This window comes from Macrobrachium nipponense, chromosome 21 (genome assembly GCF_015104395.2).
Source record: "Macrobrachium nipponense isolate FS-2020 chromosome 21, ASM1510439v2, whole genome shotgun sequence".
NCBI classification, from domain to species: Eukaryota; Metazoa; Arthropoda; class Malacostraca; order Decapoda; family Palaemonidae; genus Macrobrachium; species Macrobrachium nipponense.
Genome location: NC_087212.1, coordinates 3,685,390 through 3,712,315, shown reverse-complemented (window position 1 = coordinate 3,712,315; position 26,926 = coordinate 3,685,390). Strand labels below are relative to the sequence as shown.

General features: G+C 39.3%; 1 protein-coding gene across 1 annotated transcript in view; it reads left to right on the top strand.

Annotated features, from left to right (window-relative positions):
* The window catches only part of LOC135197724 (proteoglycan Cow-like), a gene marked incomplete in the record, with an annotated part of 434,085 nt that overhangs the window by 405,849 nt on the left and 1,310 nt on the right, over window positions 1-26,926 (top strand). The window contains 7 exon segments of the mRNA XM_064224770.1: window positions 8,362-8,510; window positions 13,616-14,112; window positions 17,594-17,669; window positions 23,135-23,236; window positions 23,409-23,562; window positions 24,826-24,920; window positions 26,282-26,419. Coding sequence (XP_064080840.1) covers window positions 8,362-8,510; window positions 13,616-14,112; window positions 17,594-17,669; window positions 23,135-23,236; window positions 23,409-23,562; window positions 24,826-24,920; window positions 26,282-26,419 — 1,211 coding nt within the window.

Sequence of the window (26,926 nt, the reverse complement as noted above, 5' to 3'; positions counted from 1 at the left end):
GAGAGAGAGAGAGAGAGAGAGAGAGAGAGAGAGCGAGAGACAGACAGACAGACAGACAGACAGACCTCGTAAAAAACGCTTGATGTTAGAATGCTGATATTTCAATTTAGACGAGAAACGAGCTCGCACGAGGAGAGAGAGAGAGAGAGAGAGAGAGAGAGAGAGAGAGAGAGAGAGAGATGAAATCGCGAAATATCAAATTTGAGAATTTACAAAATAGGTTAAGATGATAATTTAGAAAATGTAAAGTGAATGGAATAAGAGAGAGTAATTTCGAAAATTATATATATAGTCAAAGGAACGAAACTTACAGTGTACAAATCAGTGTGAACTCACATCATCTGAAAGGCAAAACATCAAGGAAGAGAAACACATCATCATATTAATGTGGTATTTGCAGTATTCACATCACGTGCACTTGGGTGTGGAAGTGACGGTCTCTTTTATGGGGCCGAAATGGGTCATTAAGGGCCCTTTTAGGACGGAATCCGTCCACCCCCTCCCCCCCATCTCTCCCCACGCAAATGTAATGGTATTATGGGAGGCCTTCTCTCTCTCTCTCTCTCTCTCTCTCTCTCTCTCTCTCTCTCTCCAAAATTTACTTTATTCTCTTGTGGTTGATCACTTCACTTTGTTATAGACTTTGCAAACCACCTCTCTCTCTCTCTCTCCTCTCTATGATAAAATCTGTCTTCCATGCCTTCTTATTCCTCTCACGTCCCTGCTTTTCCTATACTCGAGTCGTTCGTCTCCTCCTCCTCCTCCTCCTCCTCCAGAGACCGCGTCAGGGCGATGTGGATGCACGGAAAAATGCAATTAAGGCAACTCTCTCTCTCTCTCTCTCTCTCTCTCTCTCTCTCTCTCTCTCTCTCTCTTTAGTTAAGTAGCGTGGGGACTCGTAATATTAGTTATAGTGCCACGGTCCCACCGGCTATCAATGCCACTGAATGTCATGTCATGGTGTTGTACAGTGCCACTGAATGTCCTGTCATGGTGTTATACAGTGCCACTGAATGTTCTGTCATGGTGTTATACAGTGCCACTGGATGTCATGTCATGGTGTTATATAGTGCCACTGGATGTCATGTCATGGTGTTATACAGTGCCACTGGATGTCATGTCATGGTGTTATACAGTGCCACTGGATGTCATGTTCATGGTGTTATACAGTGCCACTGGATGTTCATGTCAAGGTGTTATAACAGTAGCCATGGATGTCCTGTCATGGTGTTATACAGTGCCAACTGGGATTCATGTCATGGTGTTATACAGTGCCACTGGATGTCATGTCATGGTGTTATACAGTGCCACTGGATGTCATGTCATGGTGTTATACAGTGCCACTGGATGTCATGTCATGGTGTTATACAGTGCCACTGGATGTCATGTCATGTGTTTATACAGTGGCCAGGATGTCATGTCATGGTGTTGTACAGTGCCACTGGATGTCATGTCATGGGTTGTACAGTGCCATTGGATGCCATGTCATGGCGTTATACAGTGCCACTGGCTGTCTTATCTTATGATGTTGTACAGTGCAATAGTGCAACTGATTTTCCTTATGCCATGATTTTGTTATGATTTTATACAGTGCCACAACGCCACGTGCTGTCTCTTGTTATAATATTATACAGTGCCATAGTGTCACTGGGTACCTTATGACATGATATTATACAGTGCCACAGTTCCACTGGTCTTCTGTCATGATGGTATACTGAGCCACTGGCTGTCTTTTTGCATGAAGTTTAAGCATTGCCACATTCCGTATACGGTACACAGGACCAGACTACACCAAATTAGTGTCTGCCACATGCAGGGGTCATTGCTTCGCAGACTTTCCCAGAATTTGTGATTCGTGCTATGGAAACTTTGCTTCAATACACTATTTTATCTTTTATGTTTTCTAATTTGATTGCAATTGATATGTCGAGTTTTTTTTCCTTCTTTAATGGAAGGCTTCAGATTTACAATATTCATTTTTGTCGTCGTATTTTATTATGTTTCTTTAGATAGATGCCAAATACCCTACCAGATTAATAGTGAATTCCATCTCTTCTTTTCATAGGGTAATATAACATGAAGGACCATCTTATCGGCTTATTTCCATTTTAATTCTTCCCTCTTCCATTTGTGGAAGACGCCAAATATATATATATATATATATATATATATATATATATATATATATATATATATATATATATTATTCATTTTTGCTTCTATTTTATTGAGTTTCTGCAGATAGATGCCAAACATCTTACCAGATTGATAGTGAATTTTATCGCTGTTTCCTCAGCATAATGTAACATCTTGAGAATTAATTTATAGCCAGTTTTTATGTGCCTGTGATAATGTCGCCATGAATTCTTTTTCCATCATTATTTTTATTTCTTGGAGAGAGAAGAAAAAGATATTAGAAGAGATTGCCAAGACCAGACCGAGACAAGGAGATGGATGGCCCAGCTGCAGAGAAAGGACAAATTAGATACGACGAAACGATGTTAGCACTTTATCTTTTTTTTTTATTTACTCAAATAGTCATTAACGGAGGCAAAAAATGCTTGATTGATGAAGAGAAGGGACGAGAATGCGTTGGTAACTCTCTCTCTCTCTCTCTCTCTCTCTCTCTCTCTCTCTCTCTCTCTCTCTCTCCTCTCAGAATGGCAGTAGCTACAGTTTTCTTTAAATGAAAAAAGCCAGGAATATTGTAACCCATTATCAGGTTAAAAAAAATTTATATCAAGATTTTATCAGATGATGGCATTAGCTCTTCTCCATTTCCAAGTCTACCATAATGTTTTTAAGTCGAAAATGCAGATCCTAGACTTCGTTTAAAATTCCTTTAAGTTGGTTTTGGCCCTCATCTGTGACATCTCACGTTAGTAAGATTGTTTAGAAGGTAGTGTTTTTGATCAGTTTGATTTGTGGTGAGTTGGTTTTTTTCTGCTCCTTCTCGCTTATTTATTTATTTATTTATTTATTTATTTATTTATTTATTTATTTATTTATTTATCTATGTGTTTCTGCTCTTTAAAATGGCATTATAAGGTCTTGAAGTTTCCCGTCTTAGGACCCTCATAATAAAAACTCACTTGACTTATTACTTTCGTTCGTAGCTACCTCGACATTTCCCCCCTTAAGTAAAGTTTCGATTCGTTAAAATCTGCAGTCTATTAGTGAATGTTCACCTCGAGAACTTCCCTCTTATTTACCTTTTTTTTCTTTTTTTTATCCTGTAGCTTAATTCTGGTAATAGGAGTCTGCTCCTATGGTGGTCGTGGTCTGACCAGTGAGATCATGAAACCTATTCCCGTTTTCTATTTTGTACCCTCGGTGGTTACCGACCTGACCATCAGGTTAAAAGGTTGGTTTATCTATTATATTTATTATATATTAAATAATTATATATAATATTATATCTAATATATATAGAGAGAGAGAGAGAGAGAGAGAGAGAGAGAGAGAGAGAGAGATAGAGAGAGAGGAGAGAGATAGAGAGAGAGAGAGAGAGAGAGAGAGAGAGAGAGAGCTTTTGAAATTTCCTCTGTAACCGTTTCCTTTCATCGTTATTATTTTTTATATTTTTTTTAATGCCAGGTGGGGTCCCTTTTTCTTCTAAAGTAGGCTTCTCGTATGATTTCTCCTCTACCCCCCCTCTTAATCCCCCCTGCCCCCTATTCGGTTGTTTACGATAGGCTATAACGCTGAATTGGCTACCAGCTACCAGCTTTTGTGTGCCCTTGGAATGGAGAGGAGAGAGAGAGAGAGAGAGAGAGAGAGAGAGAGAGAGAGAGAGAGAGAAGAGAGAGAGAGAGAGGAAAGTCATGATGCAAGCAATTAATCCCCCCTTTTTAGCGTCCAAGGAAAAGCTGAAAAGGAAAGTCGAGGAAGGGGGAATAGAGAGTTCGAAATATCCCCGCCAGTTAGCGCAGCTTCTCTCTCTCTTTTTAAGGTCTTGTCCAATAGACTTCCTTTCTCTTCGTGGTGAAAGCGTTGCAGAGGCTCTTGTTATCTAGGGATGAACAACTTCGAAAGTCCAATTAGTAGTTCGGTTGTGTTTTTGGGTATAAAGAACTACTATATTCTGTAGCCATTATCGATCCACGCGTTCTCTTCAGCTCCGTAACTTGAGTACAGGCACCTCGCGAGATTCAGACATTATACTGAAGATTATAATAACATGTAGAATACAGTCTTTTCATTTTGATAAAGATCTACAATGCTATATATATATATATATATATATATATATATATATATATACATATATATATATATATATATATATATATATATATATATATATATATATAACATATCCTTGACTACCGAACTGGTCTGAAAAAAAAATATTCGAAAATAATTCGTGAGTTGGCTTTTTTATTCTTTGTAGTCACCCATTCTCTCTCTCTCTCTCTCTCTCTCTCTCTCTCTCTCTCTCGTCTCTCCTCTCTCTCTCTCTCCTTAACAACTCTCCCGTCTCCTCTATCTCTCTCTCTCTCTTCTCTCTCTCTCTCTCTCTCTCTCCTTAACCTCTTTGTCTATATCCCTCTGTATCCTGGTTTGGAAAATTGATGCAGGATACTGAGAGAGAGAGAGAGAGAGAGAGAGAGAGGAGGAGGGGAGAGGAGAGAGGGGAAGAGAGAGAGAGAGAGAGAGATAGTAAATCTCGGAGTGCTTCTTCGTTATCTTATCAACTGTCAAACTCTCACTTTTGTTCACGCAGAGTAATTCAAATGTTTCAAGTCATCATTATGTTTATTATTCATTTATTTTTTATGTTTTTTAGAGAGGTGGTGATAACATTCCCAATGGTACTGAGATTATGCACAGAATTACTTCGGTCATGAAAATGTTCAAGCGTAGGATGTCAAAACAAGTGTTCTTAATATTAACTTTCGGATGTTTTATAATGGTACATATTGCTGTAAAGACAATGTAATCAAATAGCTGTTTTACATTACTTAAAACCTCAACAGTTTCCACGGAATTCCAAACTCGATGACTTATACTCGTCAGAGACTGTTGGTTACGCTGATCATGTTTTAATATCCATCTGCCACGTGAAATTTTATCATGGTTTTAAATCTTCTGCAGGGAGAAATGCACCAGCCAAATCTATGTCTTAATACAGCATATATGAATTAGCTGCAAAGCTGTGCAGATTGTTCAATTGTGCATGCTTGCAACTGACTAAGACCACCTCCAAGGAAAGTTGTTTGTGTATATGACGACTGAAAGAAATCTCTTATCTTATCTGTGTGATACTTGCAGTGAATCAGGTAATGGAGTATTTGACTGCTAAAAGCAATCTTTATCATATCTCTTACATGCTCGTACTTTGATAAGATCTCCATGAAAATGAATGTAATTTTTACGTCTGTAGGAGATCATCAACAACCTTAAGACCCTTGATAACAGAATAACCCCCCTTATCAAATTGCTTGCATGATTGCCTGTACGTATGAAAAAAAGATAAATCTCCTTTAGAGCAGATATTAAAATTAATATGCGCAGGCACGGGCGGACGGAACACCCGACAGCACCCAACTCCCGCTTGAATTAAACAAACGAATGATCAAGCAATCAGATAGAATATGCAAGCAGGAAATTACTTACTATATCGCTGTTTCGGAATAACTGCGACCCCAAAACGCATTAGATTTAATTAGCGTCGTTCGAAGTGAATTTGATTGTTGTAGCGTCGGCATAATTGCATTTTTAATAATGCGTTTGGCGGCTGAGTTTAGAAGCCTGGCGAGGTGTTAGTAGCAGTAGTAGGGCCGTTTCGTTTTCTGTACTTTTGACAGCGCGGGACGTCTGCTCGAATGATCAAAGGTCGCCACCCACGGATGGTTCCTTTTTGTGTTAATTTTGGCTTCGTCGGCTGCGTTACATTATAAATATTTCGGGAATTTTTTATGGTCTGATCTATCACATTATAAATTAATTGTTAATTTTGGTGGTTTGCTGTCTCTCTCTCTCTCCTCTCTCTACTCCTCTCTCTCTCTGAACAGCGTATAATGCTGTATGAAACTTTCAGCCATGCCCCGGTGGTGGTCTGTGTTGTCGGCACTTAGAGCATTGTCAGAGGAACGATCTTGGCTACCTCGAACCTTAGATAATAATAATAATAATAATAAAAACTACTGAGCTAGGCTAGATGGCCGCAATTTGATATCTGATGATTGGAGGGTGGATAACCAACATACCAATTTGCAGCCCTCTAGCCTCAATAGTATTTAAAGATCTAAAACCGGACAGAAAAAAAAATGCGGACAGACAAAGCCATCTCAATAGTTGACTTTTACAGAAAACTGAAAATTGAATTGTCGTAAAACGTTCTCTCTTCTCGGGGACGCCTGCGAGCAATAGATCTCTTGAGGACTCGACCGGCCAAGTGCTTTTTCCGGGTTGGGGGCGGGGCGGGGGGGGGGCGAATTTTGGACTTCCTTAACTAGATTAGGACGGGACTGACCCGCCACGGACATCGCTAACGACTGAACTTAGAGTGGGGACCTTGTCTTTTGTGTTAGAGAGAGAGACCAAAAAAGAATCTTGGTCGGTCTTGGGGTTGTCCTACTCGAGTTCCAGGTTTACCTAATTTCCTGAGAGAGAGAGAGATAGAATTTTTGTCGGTCATGGGATTGTCCTAACTCAAGTTTATTTAATTTTCTCCAATGGTTTTTACCTGCAACGTTCAAGCCTCGAGTGAGACCGGTGAAGTAGTTTTATTTTCTTGATTTAAAATTGGTCGTGTCTTCTTTTAGGTAATTATTATATTTTATAGTTATAAATAGTCGTCGGGAGTTATCTGAATACTACCGGCTATAGAACTGCCCCTTCTCTAATTATAACTGAATGTTGCTATACCACACAGAAAAACTATGGCTCGTCATATTGTACGGTAGGGTTATATTTAATTACTTTAAAAATGCATTCGTAAATTTGTTTGTGTGTGGTTCTGTTAAACGGCATTCAAGCTTCGGCAATATATCGAGTGTATCGTCGTTAATAAGATTAAAATAAATTATATTAAGAGTGGACTGCCGGGCGTTTTTGGTGCAGAATTCATACTCGTATAGCTGCATGTATCCATTACTTGTTCTGTAACATCGGAATGTTTTTTTTTTTTTACTAAATATTCACAGAGCCTTTGAAGATTAACTATTTCGGCTAAATTTTCATTAGATTGCTAAAGATCCCTCTGTGTCTTCGAGCAAAATCGCCTGGAATCACTGAAGATACCGGAATTAGCCACCACACTTGAGAAGGTGTAAAAGTCTACGGTCACATGTTGCCACGTTTAACTTACCTCCCTTTGCTTTTAATGTCGACTTGAATTCGTACAAGTTCTCCTCTAGTTAACAGCAGTTATTAAGTGTTTGACATTACATTTAAGCTCATTTCTGATACTATATAAAACCGTGAAATATATATTTTGAAAGAAAATAATAGGTTACTTTACATATAGTAAAACTCCATGATATTAAGGAATATATTTGTCATACGGCAATTATCAAGTTATCCGATGGCTTTAAAAAAATTATTATCGTTCGTTAATGATTATTTATCATTAGATATCAATAACCAAAGTATTTCCTAACTTGTTCTGATACAGGCGACAGAATTAGACACTCGTGAATATTGACAACATCCTGCATCCTTTATCAATAAGTAGTGTGACTAAACAAGATTGTGTTAAATCCATTCGAAACACAGAGGAGTATCGAGAGTTCTATATCTGTGACTAAACAAGATGATTTTAAAGCCATTTACAACACGCAGGAGTATTGGGAATTCCCTATCATCCCGTCCATGAGGTGCACTGTGTAACAATTATTTCGTATTGCAACTTCCAGGCCCTGCTCCTGTCACACCTTTCAAACCCTCTTACTCTCAGTTTCCTTTCCAGCACTGAATGACCTCACAGGTTCCAGTACTTGACTTTTGGCCAAAACTATTGTGCCGGCTTTGTTTGTCCGTCCGCCCTCAGATCTTAAAATCTGCTGGGGTTAGAGGGCTGCAAATTGGTATGTTGATCATCCACCCTCCAATCATCAAACAGCAAATTGCAGTCCTCTAGACTAAGTAGTTTTTATTTTATTTAAGGTTAAGTTAGCCATAATCATAGGTCTGGCAGTGCTATAGGTACCAACAACATAGGCCACCATCAGACATTGGTTGAGTTTATGCCCCGCAGCTAAAGAGTATAATGGGCCGTGGCTGAGTCCATCACGGGACAGAAAACTAATTTTTTTCACTTGTTCTAATCCAGATCCATAAGTATTAATAATTTTTTCCACTTCCAGATGACGTCAACCATCCATGATGACCATCTCTTTTTCTCTCTATTTCCAGGCGGTGTCCCTCGTGTCCAGTAGTGCGCCCCGTGTTCCTCTGCGGCTCGGATAACAGAACCTACTCGTCCCTCTGCCGCCTGCATTACCACAACTGCATTCACGATGCTTCCGTCCGCATTGCATGCAAAGGATTCTGCCCGTGCAAAGGTCAGTGAGCCCTTACGGAAACACGCCTTACCAGCTAGCATGTTAATACTATATTTTTGTTTTTTTATGGTTATTTTGTTCTGTGTATGTGTATGTATGTGTGTGTGTACATTGTGTCTGTACGCTGAATTGTCACGTCACAAGTTAGCTGATACATGTAAAATATCTCTCTCTCTCTCTCTCTCTCTCTCTCTCTCTCTCTCTCTCACACACACACACACACACACACACACACGTTTGTGTGTGAGGGCAACCTGGATACAGTTGGTGACGTTTTGTACAGGGAATCCACATATGCAAACATACCATATACATACATACATACATACATATATATATATATATATATATATATATATATATATATATATATATATATATATATATATTATATATATATATATATATATACATATATATATTAAACGTTCTCGGTCACTCCTGGTGACATACATGAGATATCACTTTTCACACCAGAAGGCCAGGTGTGTTCGAGAGCATAAAATAGTCAGGAAAAGGAGAAGGAGAAGGAGGGCGGCTTCCATCTTCAGTGATTGGAAAACTATGGTAGCTAAAAATGGTGAAAGACCTTTTTATCGTCCAGAATTATTTAATGGTAGGAGTTCCGTATCCCCCCCCCCCCCTCTCTCTTATTCGAAGAAAAATTCGACGGCCTGTAAAGTCATTTTTCAATCTCTCTCTCTCTCTCTCTCTCTCTCTCTCTCTCTCTCTCTCTCTCTCTCTCTCTCTCTCACCTATGTACTTGATACCTTTAATGTATTCAACTATCTATCTCATTTTTTTGACATGTTCTCTCTCTCTCTCTCTCTCCTCTCTCTCTCTCTCTCTCTCTCTCTCACACACACATTGATTCGCCAAACACTGTATTATATTCAACCATCTGTCTCACTTTATAACAGATTTTTCTCATACGAAAAATTCTTTTCTCTCTCTCTCTCTCTCTCTCTCTCTCTCTCTCTCTCTCTCTCTCTCGATACACCGGAGGGCTAAATCTTTATAGGGTCTTTAAATCTGAAACAGTTTGTGAATAATGAGAATGGTATTTTTCATCGAAACGTGGAGAGAATTTTTATTTGCGGTGTTTTCGTTATAACTACAAATTTTTTCGTTCTGGGGTTTCTCGTGTTTAATACCCGATACCTTACTGTACTTCCGTTCATATTCTCTTTCTTTTGTCTGGTAGTATTGTCGTAGTCTCTCTCTCTCTCTCTCTCTCTCTCTCTCTCTCTCTCTCTCTCTCTCGTTTCATCGTAAGATATGTAAGTTTTTTTAAGTTACTAAAAAGGTATAGAGGGTTTTTTCACGTCTGTTCTTTAATACGGGTTCCAAATTAGTGGGTTAGTAACTCAACGCGGTGCACTGTAGGCGTTACTGAAGGTTCTTTACAGCGTCCCTTCGGCCCCTAGCTCCAAAACCCCTTTACATTCATTTTACTGTACCTCCGTTCATATTCTCTTTCTTCCATTTTGCTACCTATCTTCTTTAACAATTGATTTATATATATATATGTGTGTATATATACAGAGTTTTGTGTGTATATGCAAAAGGAATAATAATAATAAGTCTATCTTTATCTAATTACCCCAAAACAGCTTAAGAAAAAGATCCGTCCGAGACCATAAAAGCAGTGAGGAATATAATGTTAATATATTGTCTTACTTCCGAAGCCTTTGTTCCCATTTTCGAGTCGAGAAGACGGGAAAAATGAGAGAGAGAGAGAGAGAGAGAGAGAGAGAGAGAGAGAGAGAGAGAGAGAGAGAGAGCCTAGTAAATAATGTTTGGGAACGGCATCTCCGTCAATGTCGTCCTCTAATGAGTGTCACTGGTTTCGGTGCCTCAGCAGCGCGCATGCGCTGACTTGACGACCACCCCCCCCCCCCCCCACTCCCCCTGCCCCCCGCCATTGTTTTTGGTACTATTTCTCCTCAGTCCATTGCAGTACGTTCGCATTAGTGTAACGCGAATTTCACCGTCAATAATATGTATTTTGTTAGTTCTTATACCATTTTGAGACATTTATTGAAATCATTCTTATAATTAGTTATGCCGTCTAATTTGAATTTATCTCGTCAGATATTCTGAATTAGAAATTTCGTGTGAAATGTATATATTTTGTATGTGGCATTTTCTATAGTTACAATTCACGCAGTCATAGGGCGACTTATACCCATTATTTCAGTTATTATGGCCAAGAGTTCTTCCTCTGACCAGGATTCGGACCTATCCAGCATCCAAAAAAAACTATTCCAGGATCCGAACCTATTCCAGTATTTGAACTTTTATATATGCTTAAATCCTATATTATAATATATCTATATATATATATATTATATATATATATATATGTGTGTGTGTGTGTGTGTGTGTGTGTGTGTGTGTATAGAAAGAGTCAAATTCAAACCAGTAAAAGGTACTGTAGATGAAATATAAACACATTCCTCCCCCCACCCCCTATTGCCTCCCCCCGTCCCTCACCCCTTTTCCCCACTACCCTACCCATGCGTGGCACTGATTTGCTATGGAGAGAGAGAGAAAGAGAGAGAGAGAGAGAGAGAGAGAGAGAGAGAGAAGAGAGAGGCGCAATCGATTCTCTATTTATTGCAGAGTGAATCCGGTTATGGCAAATGTTACGTATCGTATTAACTAATGCGTTTTGATGGGGATGCTGGAGAGGGGGGGGGGGATTACAGAGGACCCAAAATCTGGCCCGGCCACCCTTTCCAGCGGGGAATTGGCCCCCTTCCGTTTATGTTGTGTTTGTTTAATGCATTGATTTCATTGGGGGCAGTTATAGGAAATTTGGAGTTTCGTCTCTTGCAGTCCATTCACGCGGGAATGGATATTCCAGTGGGAATTGCCACCCCGGTTATATCTTGATAACTAAAGCATCTTTACCCTTTGGTTTTGACTTTCCCATGGGACTGGATATTCCAGTGGGAATTGCATTAAACATTCCGGTTAAATCGCATGAACTAAAGCATCTTTGGCCTACTGGGTTGACGTTCCCGTGGGAATGGATATTCTAGTAGGAATTGCCATACTGGTTATATCTTAAAAACTAATAATGCATCTTAGCCGGTGGAATTTGACATTCCAATAAAAGCTTGTGCTACCATGAAAACTGTAATTCCAGTGGGAATTGCGATTCCGATTTGAAAAGCTGTTCCTGTGGGAACAGACATTCCAGCTGAGAACTGGCATTCAGCTAAAACGAATACTCTTATGAGAATACCATTCCCGTAGAAATGGGTGCTGATGTGGGAACTGGCATTCCACCTGGAATTGTTATTCCAGTGCGAACGACGATTCCTGATCCCTGTGGCAACTGCTCTTGTGTTGCTTGGCTCCATTCCTGGTTTATACACTAACTGAAGCTTGTGTGAAACTTTTAGTTTAAGTTTATTTCCATATATTATTGTTTGTGTCTATTGTTAGTTGTTATTCATTTTTTTCTTGTAGTCTTCTTAGTGAATGTACGAAGATGGTCTCATTTGTATTTGGAATATGAAAAAGGTTCATTTTTATTGGATTTCCTCAGAAGTACAAAGCAAACTGCAATACAATCATGGCTCCCCGTCATGAGAGAGGAACTCTCTATTCAATTATTCAGCCGCTCCAGAGTTCCGTCATGAGAGAGGAACTCTCTATTCAATTATTCAGCCGCTCCAGAGTTCCGTCATGAGAGAGGAACTCTCATCAATTATTCAGCCGCAGTTCCGTCATGAGAGAGGAACTCTATTCAATTATTCAGCCACTCCAGAGTTCCGATCATGAGAGTTAGACTCTCTATTCAATTATTAGCCACTCCAGAGTTCCGTCTGAGAGAGGAACTCATTCAATTATTCAGCCGCTCCAGAGCCTCATGAGAGAGGAACTCTCTATTCAATTATTCAGCCACTCCAGAGTTTCTCCTGCCGAGTTTTGCTCACCGTGTGCCATTTACCCTTCCGGACAAAATGCCGGAAGGTAAAAGAAAATGGGAAAAAAAGGGGGGGAGGGAGGAAGAGGTAGAAAAGAAGGAAATGGATGAGGCAAAAAAATATATTTTTAAAAACTCGCCTTTGGCCAGCTGGAGCGATAAACCGCGGGTATGTTACCAAGCCATTAAGTTCGCCATTGGACGAGTTCGGACTCGTTTCTTTTGTGTCTCTGGGGAAAGTTTTGTCCCGGACTTTGGAGTGACAGCTGCTGCGGGAAGAACTTGTCAGACTCTCTCTCTCTCTCTCTCTCTCTCTCTCTCTCTCTCTCTCTCTCTCTCTCTCTCTCTCTCTCTCTCTCGGATCTTCCCATCCCCTTTGTCGTACCGTGCATCACCACCCCCTAATACAAATACACCTCTCTCTCTCTCTCTCTCTCTCTCTCTCTCTCTCTCTCTCTCTCTCTCTCTCCACCTGTGTTGTCGTGATGTCTGAGACTTCTTGAAATGGAGGAGTATTATCTCTCTTGAATTACGACTTTTGTAAAAAGAAAAAAAAAAAGATGAAAAATTTAATTTTCAGGTATTCTGATTTTGTGAGGAATTAGAAGATATGTTTAGTCTCTTATGACTTTCGAGGATCCAGCACCAAATAGCATTAAGTCATCAAGCATTTTTGAATGCTTTAGAATAACGTACACCATTGCCAAAACATGTCTTACTGATCTGAAAGCGTTTGCACTGATTTACGTTTTATTCTTAAAAATAAATAGAGATTGAATTGTATTGCTGAATAGTCGTGGAATGTATGTAAAAGCTTTAAAAAAATCTGATTTTTGTCGAGAATTGCCTCTTTATATATCGTGAAACATATTATGAGGAGCGTATGGTTTGTCTATATAAATCGAATTCATTGTTAATACGACAATATTGAATCATAGGACATAGTTTATATTGATTTTTCCAATTTGTTATTTGTGTAAGTTAGTGCAAATAACTTGTTTTAACCTCCCTGTTATTTTAATTTCATAATATGTCATTTAAATTTCACGGCTCAGTGACTTGTATGTCATTTGATCGTGACGTTTCTTTAGTAGTCGTAGTAGTAGTAGTAATATACTGACATATCTTTGTAACGGCTCTCTCTCTCTCTCCTTATCTCCCGCAGACCCAACTTCCCACATCACCAAGAAGGAGCGCCAGCGAGAGCGGATGGGCGCTTACCTCAGCAAGCTAAGAGCGACCAAGGACGCCGCTGCTGCCTCCTCCTCCTCCTCCTCCTCCTCCTCAGGCAGCAGTACACCAGACCCCTCCTCCTCCTCCTCTTCCTCAGCCTCCAGTTCGTCAGCTCCCGCCTCCTCCAACTCCAACTCCGATAACAGCGAAGACCGCGACAACACGACCCGCGGACGCGTCAAAGATAACAGCGACAGCAACAACAACAGCGCCACCGGCAGAAGAGAGAAGCACTCCAGAGAAGGCGGGAACAACAACAACAACAATAACAATAACAACAAGTACAACAACAGGGTTCGCAGCCGCTTCTCCAAGGTGAAGGGGGGCAAGAACGGGGGCGGCGGGGGCGCCCGGGGGGACAAGAACAGCAGCTACAAGTACAGCTCCAAATATTTGAAAGATGCCTTCAGAAAGACAGACAAGTACAACGTGAGTTGTTTACCTGTTTTCGTTTCGTTTCATTCGCTTGTTTACGTCTGAGCTCATTTTGCATATCTGCCTTTTAGTTTATTCACGTATTCACGCTTAAACTCGTGCGTTTATTTGGAGAGGCCCCTTAGCGGGGCTAGTGCCATCAGTGCACCTCACGGGGTCCACAATAGGCATTACTAGGGGTTCTTTGCAGCGCCCAATTTCTTTCATTTTACTGTACCTCCTTTCATATTATCTTCCATCGGCCTTCGAGGTTTTCCTCCTGTTACACCTTTCAAAGCTATACCTACTCCCGATTTCCTCTCCAGCACTGAATGGCCTCATAGGTCCCAGTGCCTTGGCCTTTTGGCCCAAACTCTATATTCCATTCCTAATAAGCAGATGTTTTATTTTAAAGAAATAAAATTGGAAAAGCCAATAGGCCATTAGCCTTTTGAAAGATTGGTTATATGATTATAACCAAATACGTTTATTTGATTATCGTTAATAACAAAGATTTTAACTTGTTTATTTGATCACGTGAAGCATCGTCTTAAACAAACAATCATCTTGAATTAATGGTAGCAAAGAAATAAAAAAAAACACTAAACCAAGGTCTATAGAATTCTGTAAACCTTGCACTAAACCTCCTACTATAGTTTTCAATGGTTACCTGTGTCTGCTGAAGTTAAGAAAAACGGTTTATGTTCAGTGAACTCATCCCTGAGAACTTTTTGATTATATATATATTTGTAATACTTTTCAAAACAATTTTTAGGTAAGCAATGCTAATCATGACATATGGGATGGTCCTAAGTCGAGGTGCAATCGTAAACTGTATAAAAAGCCAATACAATATTTATTTATACAAAAAAAATCACAATCACCGGATAACACTCTCAAAGCATTTGGAAAATGAACATTAACAGACGAACAATTGACTTTCAAATCACCTCAAATTAAATCCTTCGTGGGTAAAGGTTGGAGAGGACCTCTACTCCAGAAGCTGAAAACAAAAACAAAAGCCATATATAAACAAAAATGTACATACATTTAACACAACACTCATTTTCAATGACTGGCTGTAACAAATTAACAATGTACAATAATATAAATGGCTTCAAAACACTATATTTTTGAAATAACATAAAATAAACAAATGCAAAGACCGCCCTCACCTCCACCCTGTGCGAGTCTCAGCCATGAACTAAGGCAGCGGCTACGAAAAGAAAGATGGCGAATGGGCAGGCGACCACAAATGGACATCGGAACTAAACCATTATTGGAACATCTTAAAATTAAAAAAAATGTAAATTTTTACAATATTTATATATATATGCAATTGTAATAACCACAATGCCCTCTTAACATCTTGAATTCTTTGCTCTCTTTTTTTGTGGATACGCTTGTCACTACAAAGCCTGAAGATCCATGTACAAAGAAATTTGAAGAAATTGTGATGTCCAGTCCTGGGAAACGAACCCAGGTCCAATAATCACAAAGAGGTCACGTTGCCGACCTGACCTCTTGCATATGTATTTGGTAAAAAAGTGACCGGTAGATTTTACTTATAATAGCCAGGATTTTAAGATTACGTATATATCTCGTAAAATCGACCAGTTGACTATACTATACACACTCTCAAAAGAAATATACCCAGCCGTTTTCCCCTTGGAAGAGGGGGCCGAGAGAAATAGTAAGGCAATGATTGTTGCATCATTCGTAGCTTAACTACTGAATCAACTCGAAAGTACCCGTCAATGCCATATTTCCTCTGGACGAAGATATCTCACAAACTTACAAATTCCGTTTAAGCATCTTGATTCTGGGGCACTACAAAGCCTCCTGGAAAGGGTACTACGTAATACGAAATCACTTTCGCAATGCCCCTCGACTCGCACTTGCACGAGTTTTTTTACAGCCCCATCGTAGCTGGAGAGGAGGAGGCTGCTGCGTGTACTATGTATTCTCGGCAAGATGTAAATAGACGAAGGCTCAGGAGATCTCGACTTCTAAGAGCAATCTCTAGCGGGGAAGACTCCAGATGCCAATATAAACTTTGTAAGCGATCGTATATTCTCTCGGTTATGACACTGTTATGAACTTGGGTCTGTTTTATGTTGGGTCCCGAAGTCCTCCTCAATGAGAAAAAGGGAATAGAGGGAGAGAGAGAGAGAGTGAGTGTGTGTGTGTGTGGGCGGGGAATATGAATTGCAATATGTACTTGTTTCCTGAACTATAAATGAAAGGAGTGTGAGTGAGAGGGAGTTTCTCTCTCTCTCTCTCTCTCTCTCTCTCTCTCTCTCTCTCTCTCTCTCTCTCTCTCTCTCTCTAGGGATAAGTGAGCACATGATGTCTCCTCGGATGGACTAATAAGTCTTTGAGACGTCCCAGTCCTTGTAACTCTCTCTCTCTCTCTCTCTCTCTCTCTCTCTCTCTCTCTCTCTCTCTCCTCATATAAACTTAAAAATCAAATCTTTCAGTGCTTGATGTTTTCAAGTCAATAGAGAAAATATATTTTAAAACTACAGTTCCAATAAACATTCCCCTTCAGGTCTTGTCAAAATAAAAACATTGAGTTCCCCCTTTCCATTAGCGTAATCATTACGAAAAAAAACTAAAAGGAAACCTTTATATTATACAGAAAAAGACAGTCGCTGATTTCTTTACCTGTGTTTTAAATGAGGTTGATTTTTTTTTCTTTTGGCAGATTACAGCTTGCTAAAACTTTTAGCTATTCATATCCGGATGATTAACAGAACTCCCCCCCCCCCCCCCCTTCCCGCCCCCCGCCCCCCCCAAAAAAGGAGCTAGTAGATAAAAGTCAGGATTTTATTTACCTTCTTGAATTAATTTCATGAATGCATTCATTTCTTCATCATTCCAGTTTTAAAGACCTTTTTGTGAATCAGAGGGTGTGTAAATCTTGTTCATAGCTGAGTCTTGATTTAAAGTCTTCCATTCCAGCTTTCTTTTGATTTAAGGAAAAATGTAAATAAAACGTGTGGCCCTGATCCAGCTTTTATTTTTGAAGTGTAATAACAATGTTATGGAACCCTTTGCCTCTTTCACAGAGAAATTAAATAGTGAATAATCACCTCGCGTTTAGAATTTAGATTATATTATAATACCATTATTATTCAGAAGATGAAAACTATTCACATGGAACAAGCCCACCAAAGGGGCCACTGACTTGGAATTCAAGATTCCAAAGAATATTATGGTGTTCATGAGGAAGAAGTAAGAGGAGTTAAAGAGAAATGCAGAGAGAAGAAACCCAACTTTTGAAAAAGAAAAATAATAATACATTAACAAATAGATAAAAATGTATTAAAATTCAAGGAGAACAATTTAACTGCTTACATAGCCATCAGCGAGGTGGACAATTAAAAATAAGAAACGTGAGGTTTTATGCAATGAAAAGTACTTTTATCATCCCGTACGTCAAATAATGTAATTGTTTCGTGACCTGTCAATCATTTGGGTGTCGTTTCCACAGGCACAGCGCCGACAGTGGCCTTGGCCCAGCGAGGAATCCAGCCACAAGACCGCCAACACAGTCTGGGGTCCAAATGGTAAGAGCTCTGACTTGTTTATCGAGAGAGGTATTTTTTTTTTTTTTTTTTTTTTTTTTTGTAGGGTAGAAATAAATATGGAGTTTATATATTTCTTGTGAGTGGATTGTAGTTCAGAGTTCTGCTAATAGTTGTTATGTAAGCCATTTTTATTCAACATATTCACTTTGGTCTTGAGTTTCGTAACAGAGTTTTAGGTAGCAAAGTTATTTAGAAAAAAGTATTGGGAAGAATACACAGAAGTTTGTTAAAAACGGAACCTTTCAAAAACTTAACATCCGTTCCATGTTTGATGCAAATTTTTCAAGGTCCAGTTAATGGTATTATCATATTTTTTCTACATTTAATAAATTTTGCCCCTAGTGTATATATTGCTAGGCTTAGAAAACCTCTAAGATTACTTCATTGTTTTTGCTTTTATATTCCTGTGCTGAGAGTCCTTATTACCATTGTTTTGTTTTTAAAATATAGTTGTAAATGCTCTAGCTACGATTTAAGTGGCTTCAGTGTAGTAAGAATGTTATTTTTCCTGAGTGATTGGAGTTAAACCATATTTCAATGCAGGATAATTTTTAAGCCATATTTAGTGATTTGAGGCCCTAGTGTACCTGTGTACTGAAACCTTGAGTGTTATATAACATATATATATATACGTGTATATATATATATATATATATATATATATATATATATATATATAAATTTTTTTAAAGGGTTAACTCCTTGGTCAGAATGCATGTCTGTCCCGTTAGGGCAGCATTTTAACAGGCACACTGTAAACATAAATCATGTTTCCCTGCACCGTCCCTTCGGCCCCCAGCTAGGCTGCTTTCTGCCTTATACTTTTCAGCCTTTCTCTTGTGAGCTCTCTCAATGAGCTGTCCAGCTTCTTCAACTTGGCGTCCATTTCACATATTTAAAAACACATCCTTCTTGGGGGGAGGGAAAGCCTTATATATGAGTTTTAGAATATGACCCTCATTTGCCTCATTAAGTTATTTTAGCATAATAATAATAATAATAATAATAATAATAATAATAATAATAATAATAATAATAATAATAATAATAATAGGTCGTCAATAGACTTAAGTCAAGTTAAGCAACATTGGGGCTGGTCAGTCGTTGAATGGGTGACCGCTCTCCTCGGCGTTGATTCCTTGGGAAAGGATCTTTACCATAATTTCCTCAGTCTACTCAGCTGTAAATGAGTACCTATCCCTGATGGGGTAGGGTCCATCTATGTTAAATGGTTATAGCAAAACTCAGCAATGATGGAAAGAAATGAAGGAATAAACGAAAACGACGTAATGGAACCTCTGGCAACAGAGGAGCTTCGTCCGGCAACCAGGTATTCAACCCAATTGAAGGGGAAGACGGTCAGGTACTTGAAGGTCGTCATCCAGCAACTGATCACCACAACGAGAGTAATCAACAGCCTGAGATTGGAGCTACAGAGGCAAAAAGGAAGAAATGGACAAGAGAAGAAAATAAGGAAATATGGAGATGCTACATCAGAAGCAACCCGACGGAGAGAGGATATAGAAGAAGATTGGTCAACATCTGGAATGAGAGGAATAACACCCCCCAAACAGAGCAGAGGCTGGCAGACCAAGTAAGGAACATAAAGAAAAAGAACTGGCTCTCCCCAACAGAAAGAGAAGAACTGGAAAGGGAAATGTCACACGACAACGAATTACACGAAGACGAACTGAGAGACGATGCCACAGAAGACGACAGGGAGGATGAGGTATCAAACAACGACACACGAAGAAACACCGACGAAGTAACAGAGAGGACGGAATGGGTAGAAAAGATTAGACAATGGATGGAGCCAGATATAGAGAGAACAAAGATCCCCTCCATGAAAGCCTACAACACCAAGAAATTAAGGGAGAAAACAAGTGAGGTCAATGAAATAATGGGCATAATACACACCACCAGTATCACAGAAACAAATAACTTGACATATGCAGGAGCAAGATTTGTAGCAGAACTGATGGGGATTCGAACACCAACACCACCAGCACAACCAACCCAACAGAAACCAAAACAGCAACCTCCTTGGAAAAGGCGCCTGGAAAAGCAAATCATGGTGATGAGATCTGACTTGAGTAAATTGAAAGAGATGGCAGAAAAAAGGCTAAGAAGCAAGAAAACAAGGGAGGAACTCAACGAGAAATACAAAGTACAAGAGAGGGGACTAAACAACATAATAGAAGATGTAAAACAGAGACTTAAGGCCAAAGCACATAAGATCCAACGGTACACGAACAGGAATAAGGGATACCAACAGAACAAACTATTCGGAACCAACCAGAAAAGACTATACAGCCAACTAAGAGGGGAAGACAACCACCCAGAAATTCCTGAAGCCGAACCAAGTAAGAGACTCTGGGAAAACATATGGAGCAATCCGGTATCACACAACAAACATGCAACATGGCTCCAGGAAGTCAAGGAAGAAGAAACAGGGAGAATAAAACAAAGATTCACAGAGATCACGACAGACACAGTCAGACACCAACTAAAGAAAAGGCCAAACTGGAAAGCCCCAGGTCCCGATGAAGTCCATGGATATTGGCTCAAAAACTTCAAGGCCCTACACCCACGAATAGCAGAACAACTCCAGCATTGTATCTCAAATCACCAAGCACCCAAATGGATGACCACAGGAAGAACATCCTTAGTACAAAAGGACAAGAGTAAGGGAAATATAGCCAGTAACTACAGGCCTATCACCTGCCTACCAATAAGTGGAAGTTACTAACAGGTATCATCAGTGAAAGGCTATATAACTACCTAGAGGAGACAAACACCATCCCCCACCAACAGAAAGGCTGCAGAAGGAAGTGTAGGGGCACAAAAGACCAGCTCCTGATAGACAAAATGGTAATGAAGAACAGTAGGAGAAGGAAAACCAACCTAAGCATGACATGGATAGACTATAAGAAAGCCTTCGACATGATACCACACACATGGCTAATAGAATGCCTGAAAATATATGGGGCAGAGGAAAACACCATCAGCTTCCTCAAAAATACAATGCGCAACTGGAATACAATACTTACAAGCTCTGGAATAAGACTAGCAGAGGTTAATATCAGGAGAGGGATCTTCCAGGGCGACTCACTGTCCCCACTACTCTTCGTAGTAGCCATGATTCCCATGACAAAAGTACTACAGAAGATAGATGCCGGGTACCAACTCAAGAAAAGAGGCAACAGAATCAACCATCTGATGTTCATGGACGACATCAAGCTGTATGGTAAGAGCATCAAGGAAATAGATACCCTAATCCAGACTGTAAGGATTGTATCTGGGGACATCAGGATGGAGTTTGGAATAGAAAAATGCGCCTTAGTCAACATACAAAAAGGAAAAGTAACGAGAACTGAAGGATAAAGCTACCAGATGGGAGCAACATCAAACACATAGATGAGACAGGATACAAATACCTGGGAATAATGGAAGGAGGGGATATAAAACACCAAGAAATGAAGGACACGATCAGGAAAGAATATATGCAGAGACTCAAGGCGATACTCAAGTCAAAACTCAATGGAGGAAATATGATAAAAGCCATAAACACATGGGCAGTTCCAGTAATCAGATACAGCGCAGGAATAGTGGAATGGACGAAGGCAGAACTCCGCAGCATAGATCAGAAAACCAGGAAACATATGACAATACACAAAGCACTACACCCAAGAGCAAATACGGACAGACTATACATAACACGAAAGGAAGGAGGGAGAGGACTACTAAGTATAGAGGACTGCGTCAACATTGAGAACAGAGCACTGGGGCAATATCTGAAAACCAGTGAAGACGAGTGGCTAAAGAGTGCATGGGAAGAAGGACTAATAAAAGTAGACGAAGACCCAGAAATATACAGAGACAGGAGAAAGACAGACAGAACAGAGGACTGGCACAACAAACCAATGCACGGACAATACATGAGACAGACTAAAGAACTAGCCAGCGATGACAATTGGCAATGGCTACAGAGGGGAGAGCTAAAGAAGGAAACTGAAGGAATGATAACAGCGGCACAAGATCAGGCCCTAAGAACCAGATATGTTCAAAGAACGATAGACGAAATAACATCTCTCCCATATGTAGGAAGTGCAATATGAAAAATGAAACCATAAACCACATAGCAAGTGAATGCTCGGCACTTGCACAGAACCAGTACAAAAAGAGGCATGATTCAGTGGCAAAAGCCCTCCACTGGAACCTGTGCAAGAAACATCAGCTACCTTGCAGTAATAAGTGGTACGAGCACCAACCTGAGGGAGTGATAGAAAACGATCAGGCAAAGATCCTCTGGGACTATGGTATCAGAACGGATAGGGTGATACGTGCAAACAGACCAGACGTGACGTTGATTGACAAAGTCAAGAAGAAAGTATCACTCATTGATGTCGCAATACCATGGGACACCAGAGTTGAAGAGAAAGAGAGGGGAAAAAATGGATAAAAGTATCAAGATCTGAAAATAGAATAAGAAGGATATGGGATATGCCAGTGGAAATTGTACCCATAATCATAGGAGCACTAGGCACGATCCCAAGATCCCTGAAAAGGAATCTAGAAAAACTAGAGGCTGAAGTAGCTCCAGGACTCATGCAGAAGAGTGTGATCCTAGAAACGGCACACATAGTAAGAAAAGTGATGGACTCCTAAGGAGGCAGGATGCAACCCGGAACCCCACACTATAAATACCACCCAGTCGAATTGGAGGACTGTGATAGAGTAAAAAAAAATAATAATAATAATAATAATAATAATATAGAAAATAATAATATAATATAAAACGCGTTAATCTGGTAAGGCAGTATGAAGGAGAGAGAATAGAAAAATGTAAAACTAAAAATAATAATAATAATAATAATAATAATAATAATAATAATAATAATAATAATAATAATAATAATAATAATAATAATAATAAAGTGGCTGAGAGACCAGTGCTTTTTCAGTCTTCATTCAATATACTCTTCCAAGAAGAGTTTTCTTTCTTTTCCTTTAATTACCTGAATAATTTAGTTTGATGTTCTTGTCTCCGAAAAGAAGGGCTCTAGACAGTAGGTAAACAAGTAAACAATTTTATTTATATACTTGAAGTCTCTTATGAATAAAGAATGCTGGCCATAAGGATGAGAGAGAGAGAGAGAGAACTTCTATATGTGTAAGTGTGCATACATTATCTACTTCGAGAGAAACAGCGATTTACCCATGTTCAAGTAAATGATTATTAAATATTTTTATTTAGCAAATGAACCCTATTGATATGGAACAAGTCCACCAAAGGGGCCACTGACTTGAAATTTAGACTCCCAATGAATAAGGCGTTCATTGGAAATAAGTAACAGAAGGTAACGATACAGAAAGAAGAGATACGTCATTATAAGAGAATACCTACTATATATACTTTAACAATGGTTTCTTTTCCTTTTCAGAATGCACTCAGGATGCTCTAGAAGCTATGGGCAACCGCATGTTGGACTGGTTTTCAGTCATCATGGCAGACTCGAGAAGCAGATCTAATTCAGTCTCAACAGGTCAGTATAGTTTTGTCTTATAATTTTCTATTACACATAATATATAAGTGACTATTTTGATAAATGTTTTTAAATGTATATTTTCCCAGAGACTTTGTGTAACGTGACCACAGTTTCCCTGACACTTGATACAGTAATTACCAACTGAATTTTGACCTTTTTTCCCCCCCAGCTCCTCTATGGTGTAAACCTGAGGTCTCCTGGATGCTGGGTCACCTGGACAGTGACAACGACGGGCGTCTTAGCGTGAAGGAATTGTACCAGCTGGAACATGATGACCACGAGCGCTGTATCAAGCCCTTCATTGATCGCTGTGATTTGGATAGGTGAGAGAGAGAGAGAGAGAGAGAGAGAGAGAGAGAGAGAGAGAGAGAGAGAGAGAGAAGCGATTACCATTAGAAAACCAAGAATTGACATGAGGAAACTACCGTATCAGATTCGTCAATGTGAGGGAAGATTAGAAAGGAGAGAGAGAGAGAGAGAGAGAGAGAGAGAGAGAGAGAGAGAGAGAGAGAGAGAGAGAGAGAGAGAGAGACCGTTCCGTCAGTATTTCAAAACAAGTTTAGTTCTGGTGTTGAGTAAAATGATCATGGATATGATTGGGAAAGAGGGACATAAATAAATTACCCCCTATATACAAAGTAAGCATAAACCAAAGGCTTTTAATTTTAAGGAGGGAAATACCTGGAGGTACGTCAGATCCATGGCTGGTCGAGGGAGACATAATAGTAGATGATGACAGTTAGTTACGAAGAAAAATAAGTCATTAAGACTGATGAATCCGGTGAAGTAGAATGGTTTGGTATCCATGGGCAGAATGGTGGAAGACTGGATTGAAAGGAAAGACGAAATAGAGAAAGAAACAGACAGCATTGAAAAGGACAAGAATGGTGAATTTTAGTGTGAGGATAAAATTACTTGGAGAGTAAGCGAGTCAATAGAATGACTGGTTAGTTGGCTAGTTTACCTAAGAGATTTAACAAGTATGACATTAATTGAATTTTATTTCCGATGGGAAATGGAACTAATTACAAAGAGGTACAAATGAGACAGAAGTAAAATGCAGAGAGCAATAAGATATATTTTAGAATGAAGTGTGAGTAGATAATACTGCTAAAAGTGCCCTTTTGCACCGATGAAGGTAGATTCTATCAAGGTTGTTTATGATTTGAAGAGTTTTCTAATGTCTGAGTAGTTATGGTAAGAATGAAGGTCGCTGTCCTTAGGTGTCTGCAGCTTGGAAACCAGAAGAATGTCATCAAATGGACAATGTTGCAAATTTTCTCAAGTCCTCTCAACTCTAAATATAGTCATGCTCTTTGATTACCTTACCTTGATTAACATATATAACTACAAATATGTCCACGGATAAAAGATAAAAATGATGTATTTCAAGCCTTAACATGTAAATTTATGAATAACAGATGCTTTAGCCATCCACCATGGTAGATTAAATTAAATGTTTATTTACTCTCATTGGATATGACTCTGTGACCTTTTTAAACTATAATACACGTAATTGTTTGATGGTCGACTGAAGTAATACCTTTTTTTTGGGTAAAGTTTCTCATCGTCATTAACTCTTTCAGGGACATCTTCCTATCATCACGGGAGTGGTGTAAATGCTTCGACAAGTCGGAGAGGCCTTGTGCAGCCCTTCGTAAGCAGAGCAAGGGTCTTCTCGGTAAGGAGGCTTTTTAGCCAAATCTCTCTTTCTTTGTGACTCCATGAAATCTGTAGGAGTTACTGTAACGACTCCATGAAATCTGTAGGAGTTACTGTAACGACTCCATGAAATCTGTAAGAGTTACTGTAACGACTCCATGAAATCTGTAAGAGTTACTGTAACGTGCGTGGAGTATATTTCGTATTTATTGTACTGAAGTATCGACAGATGCTCGGCTAACAAAATATCAGTGAGGTTAGGATGTTTTTGATGCCCGAAACGTATATAAGGGCAAATATGGATGAGAAGGATTCTGTCATACTGTGGCAGAAAAGCAGGCTTCAGGAAAGTTAAATAAATTTACCTCAGGAACACTCTAGCTTGTGAAGCCGGTGTTGAGATGGCAGTAGTAACAGAAGTAAGTAGTATTCATGGCCTGGATGAAGTGCAAATAGATATAGACCACTGATAAACAGCAAAACGTAATGATGTCTATATAGACCTGTAGGTACTTTTCTATACAGCCGTCAACCACATAGGCACTGGAGAAGGAAATAAAGGAGATTTAGGATACATATGACTATAGAGTGCTAAGTTTCATAAGGCAAAGATCATATTACAGATGAAAGATGTAGTGTCTAATGGCTAGGAATTAGACGTATCTCAAAGACTGAGATGGTTTAGGTATGTGATTGGAAAGGAGAAGGTCGGTTGGAAAAATATAGTCAAATTGGAAGTAGCAGGACAGAACGGGTAATCTAAAGCAAGGCCATGGAATTCATGGGGAACTGACGTAGATTAAGCCCTAGACAGGATGAGAAATCAGGCAGAAAATGCACGAGGCAGAAGAGGAATGAGAAATCTCTTTTCACGTCTACCCCTGTAAAGGGAAGAAACCTTGATGTATTGATACTTTGAGTGACGGCGTATGGAACTTTCGTTTTTCTAATTCTAGTTAATTCAGGCTACTTCCACACTGCTTTTGCGGAGTTGATTCTCCAGTATAATTGTTTTGCCTGTGGCGGCGTTTGAAACACAGGTACATAAGTTAAGTATATACATTAATTTATTTATATTTATGTATGTGTACGTCATTGTTGATGGACTTAACATTTTTCAAATTTTAGTTCTTTTATATTTTGATATTATACAATTACTTTGTGTCATACTCTCTTGCAGTAATTATATCTTATTTCGGTACTTTCAAAGTTTAAATCCATTCCTTATTCCTGTCTTTTATTGCCTGTTTTTTTTTATATATATTTCAAAGTCAGAAAACAAATGTTGCTCATTTAACACCCCTTCCTCTCGTGCACCATTTCTGAAACCAGTTGTGGGGAAATGTTGATAACTACCTGTAGATTATGTATTTCTTTCAGGTGGGTACATCCCAGAGTGTGACAGTGAGGGATACTATCAGGCGACCCAGTGCCACGCTGGGGCTGGAGTGTGCTGGTGTGTTGACAGGCATGGCGTGGAACTCCCCAACACTCGCACTCGAAACACACCAAATTGCGGTACGCCCAATCTAGCATCTCCAAAGCCTTTGCTTGGCCAGTAACCTATTCCGGAATCATAGCCTTTGCATTGGTAGTGGCCTATTCTAGAATGTATATCTTTTGCTTTGGCAGTAATCTATTCCAGAATTTATAGCCTATGCTTTGGCTAGTGGCCCATTCTAGAATTTATAGCCTTAGCATTGGCAGTGGCCCATTCTAGAATGTATAGCCTTTGCTTTGGCAGTAACCTACTGTAGAATGTATATCCTTTGCTTTGGCAGTAACCTACTCTAGAATGTATATCCTTTGCTTTGGCAGTAATCTATTCTAGAATTTATAGCCTTTGCATTGGCAGTAACCTGTTGTAAAATTCGCAGCCTTTGCATTGGCCGTGGCCCATTGTAGTATTTAAATCCTGTCAGGAGGTGATTTCATTGACAAATTACAGCTGTAACAGTTCATTACTGAATTGCATATTATTTTTTTTTTACTCAGAAATGCTCATAGGAAATCGTTTATCAGGCT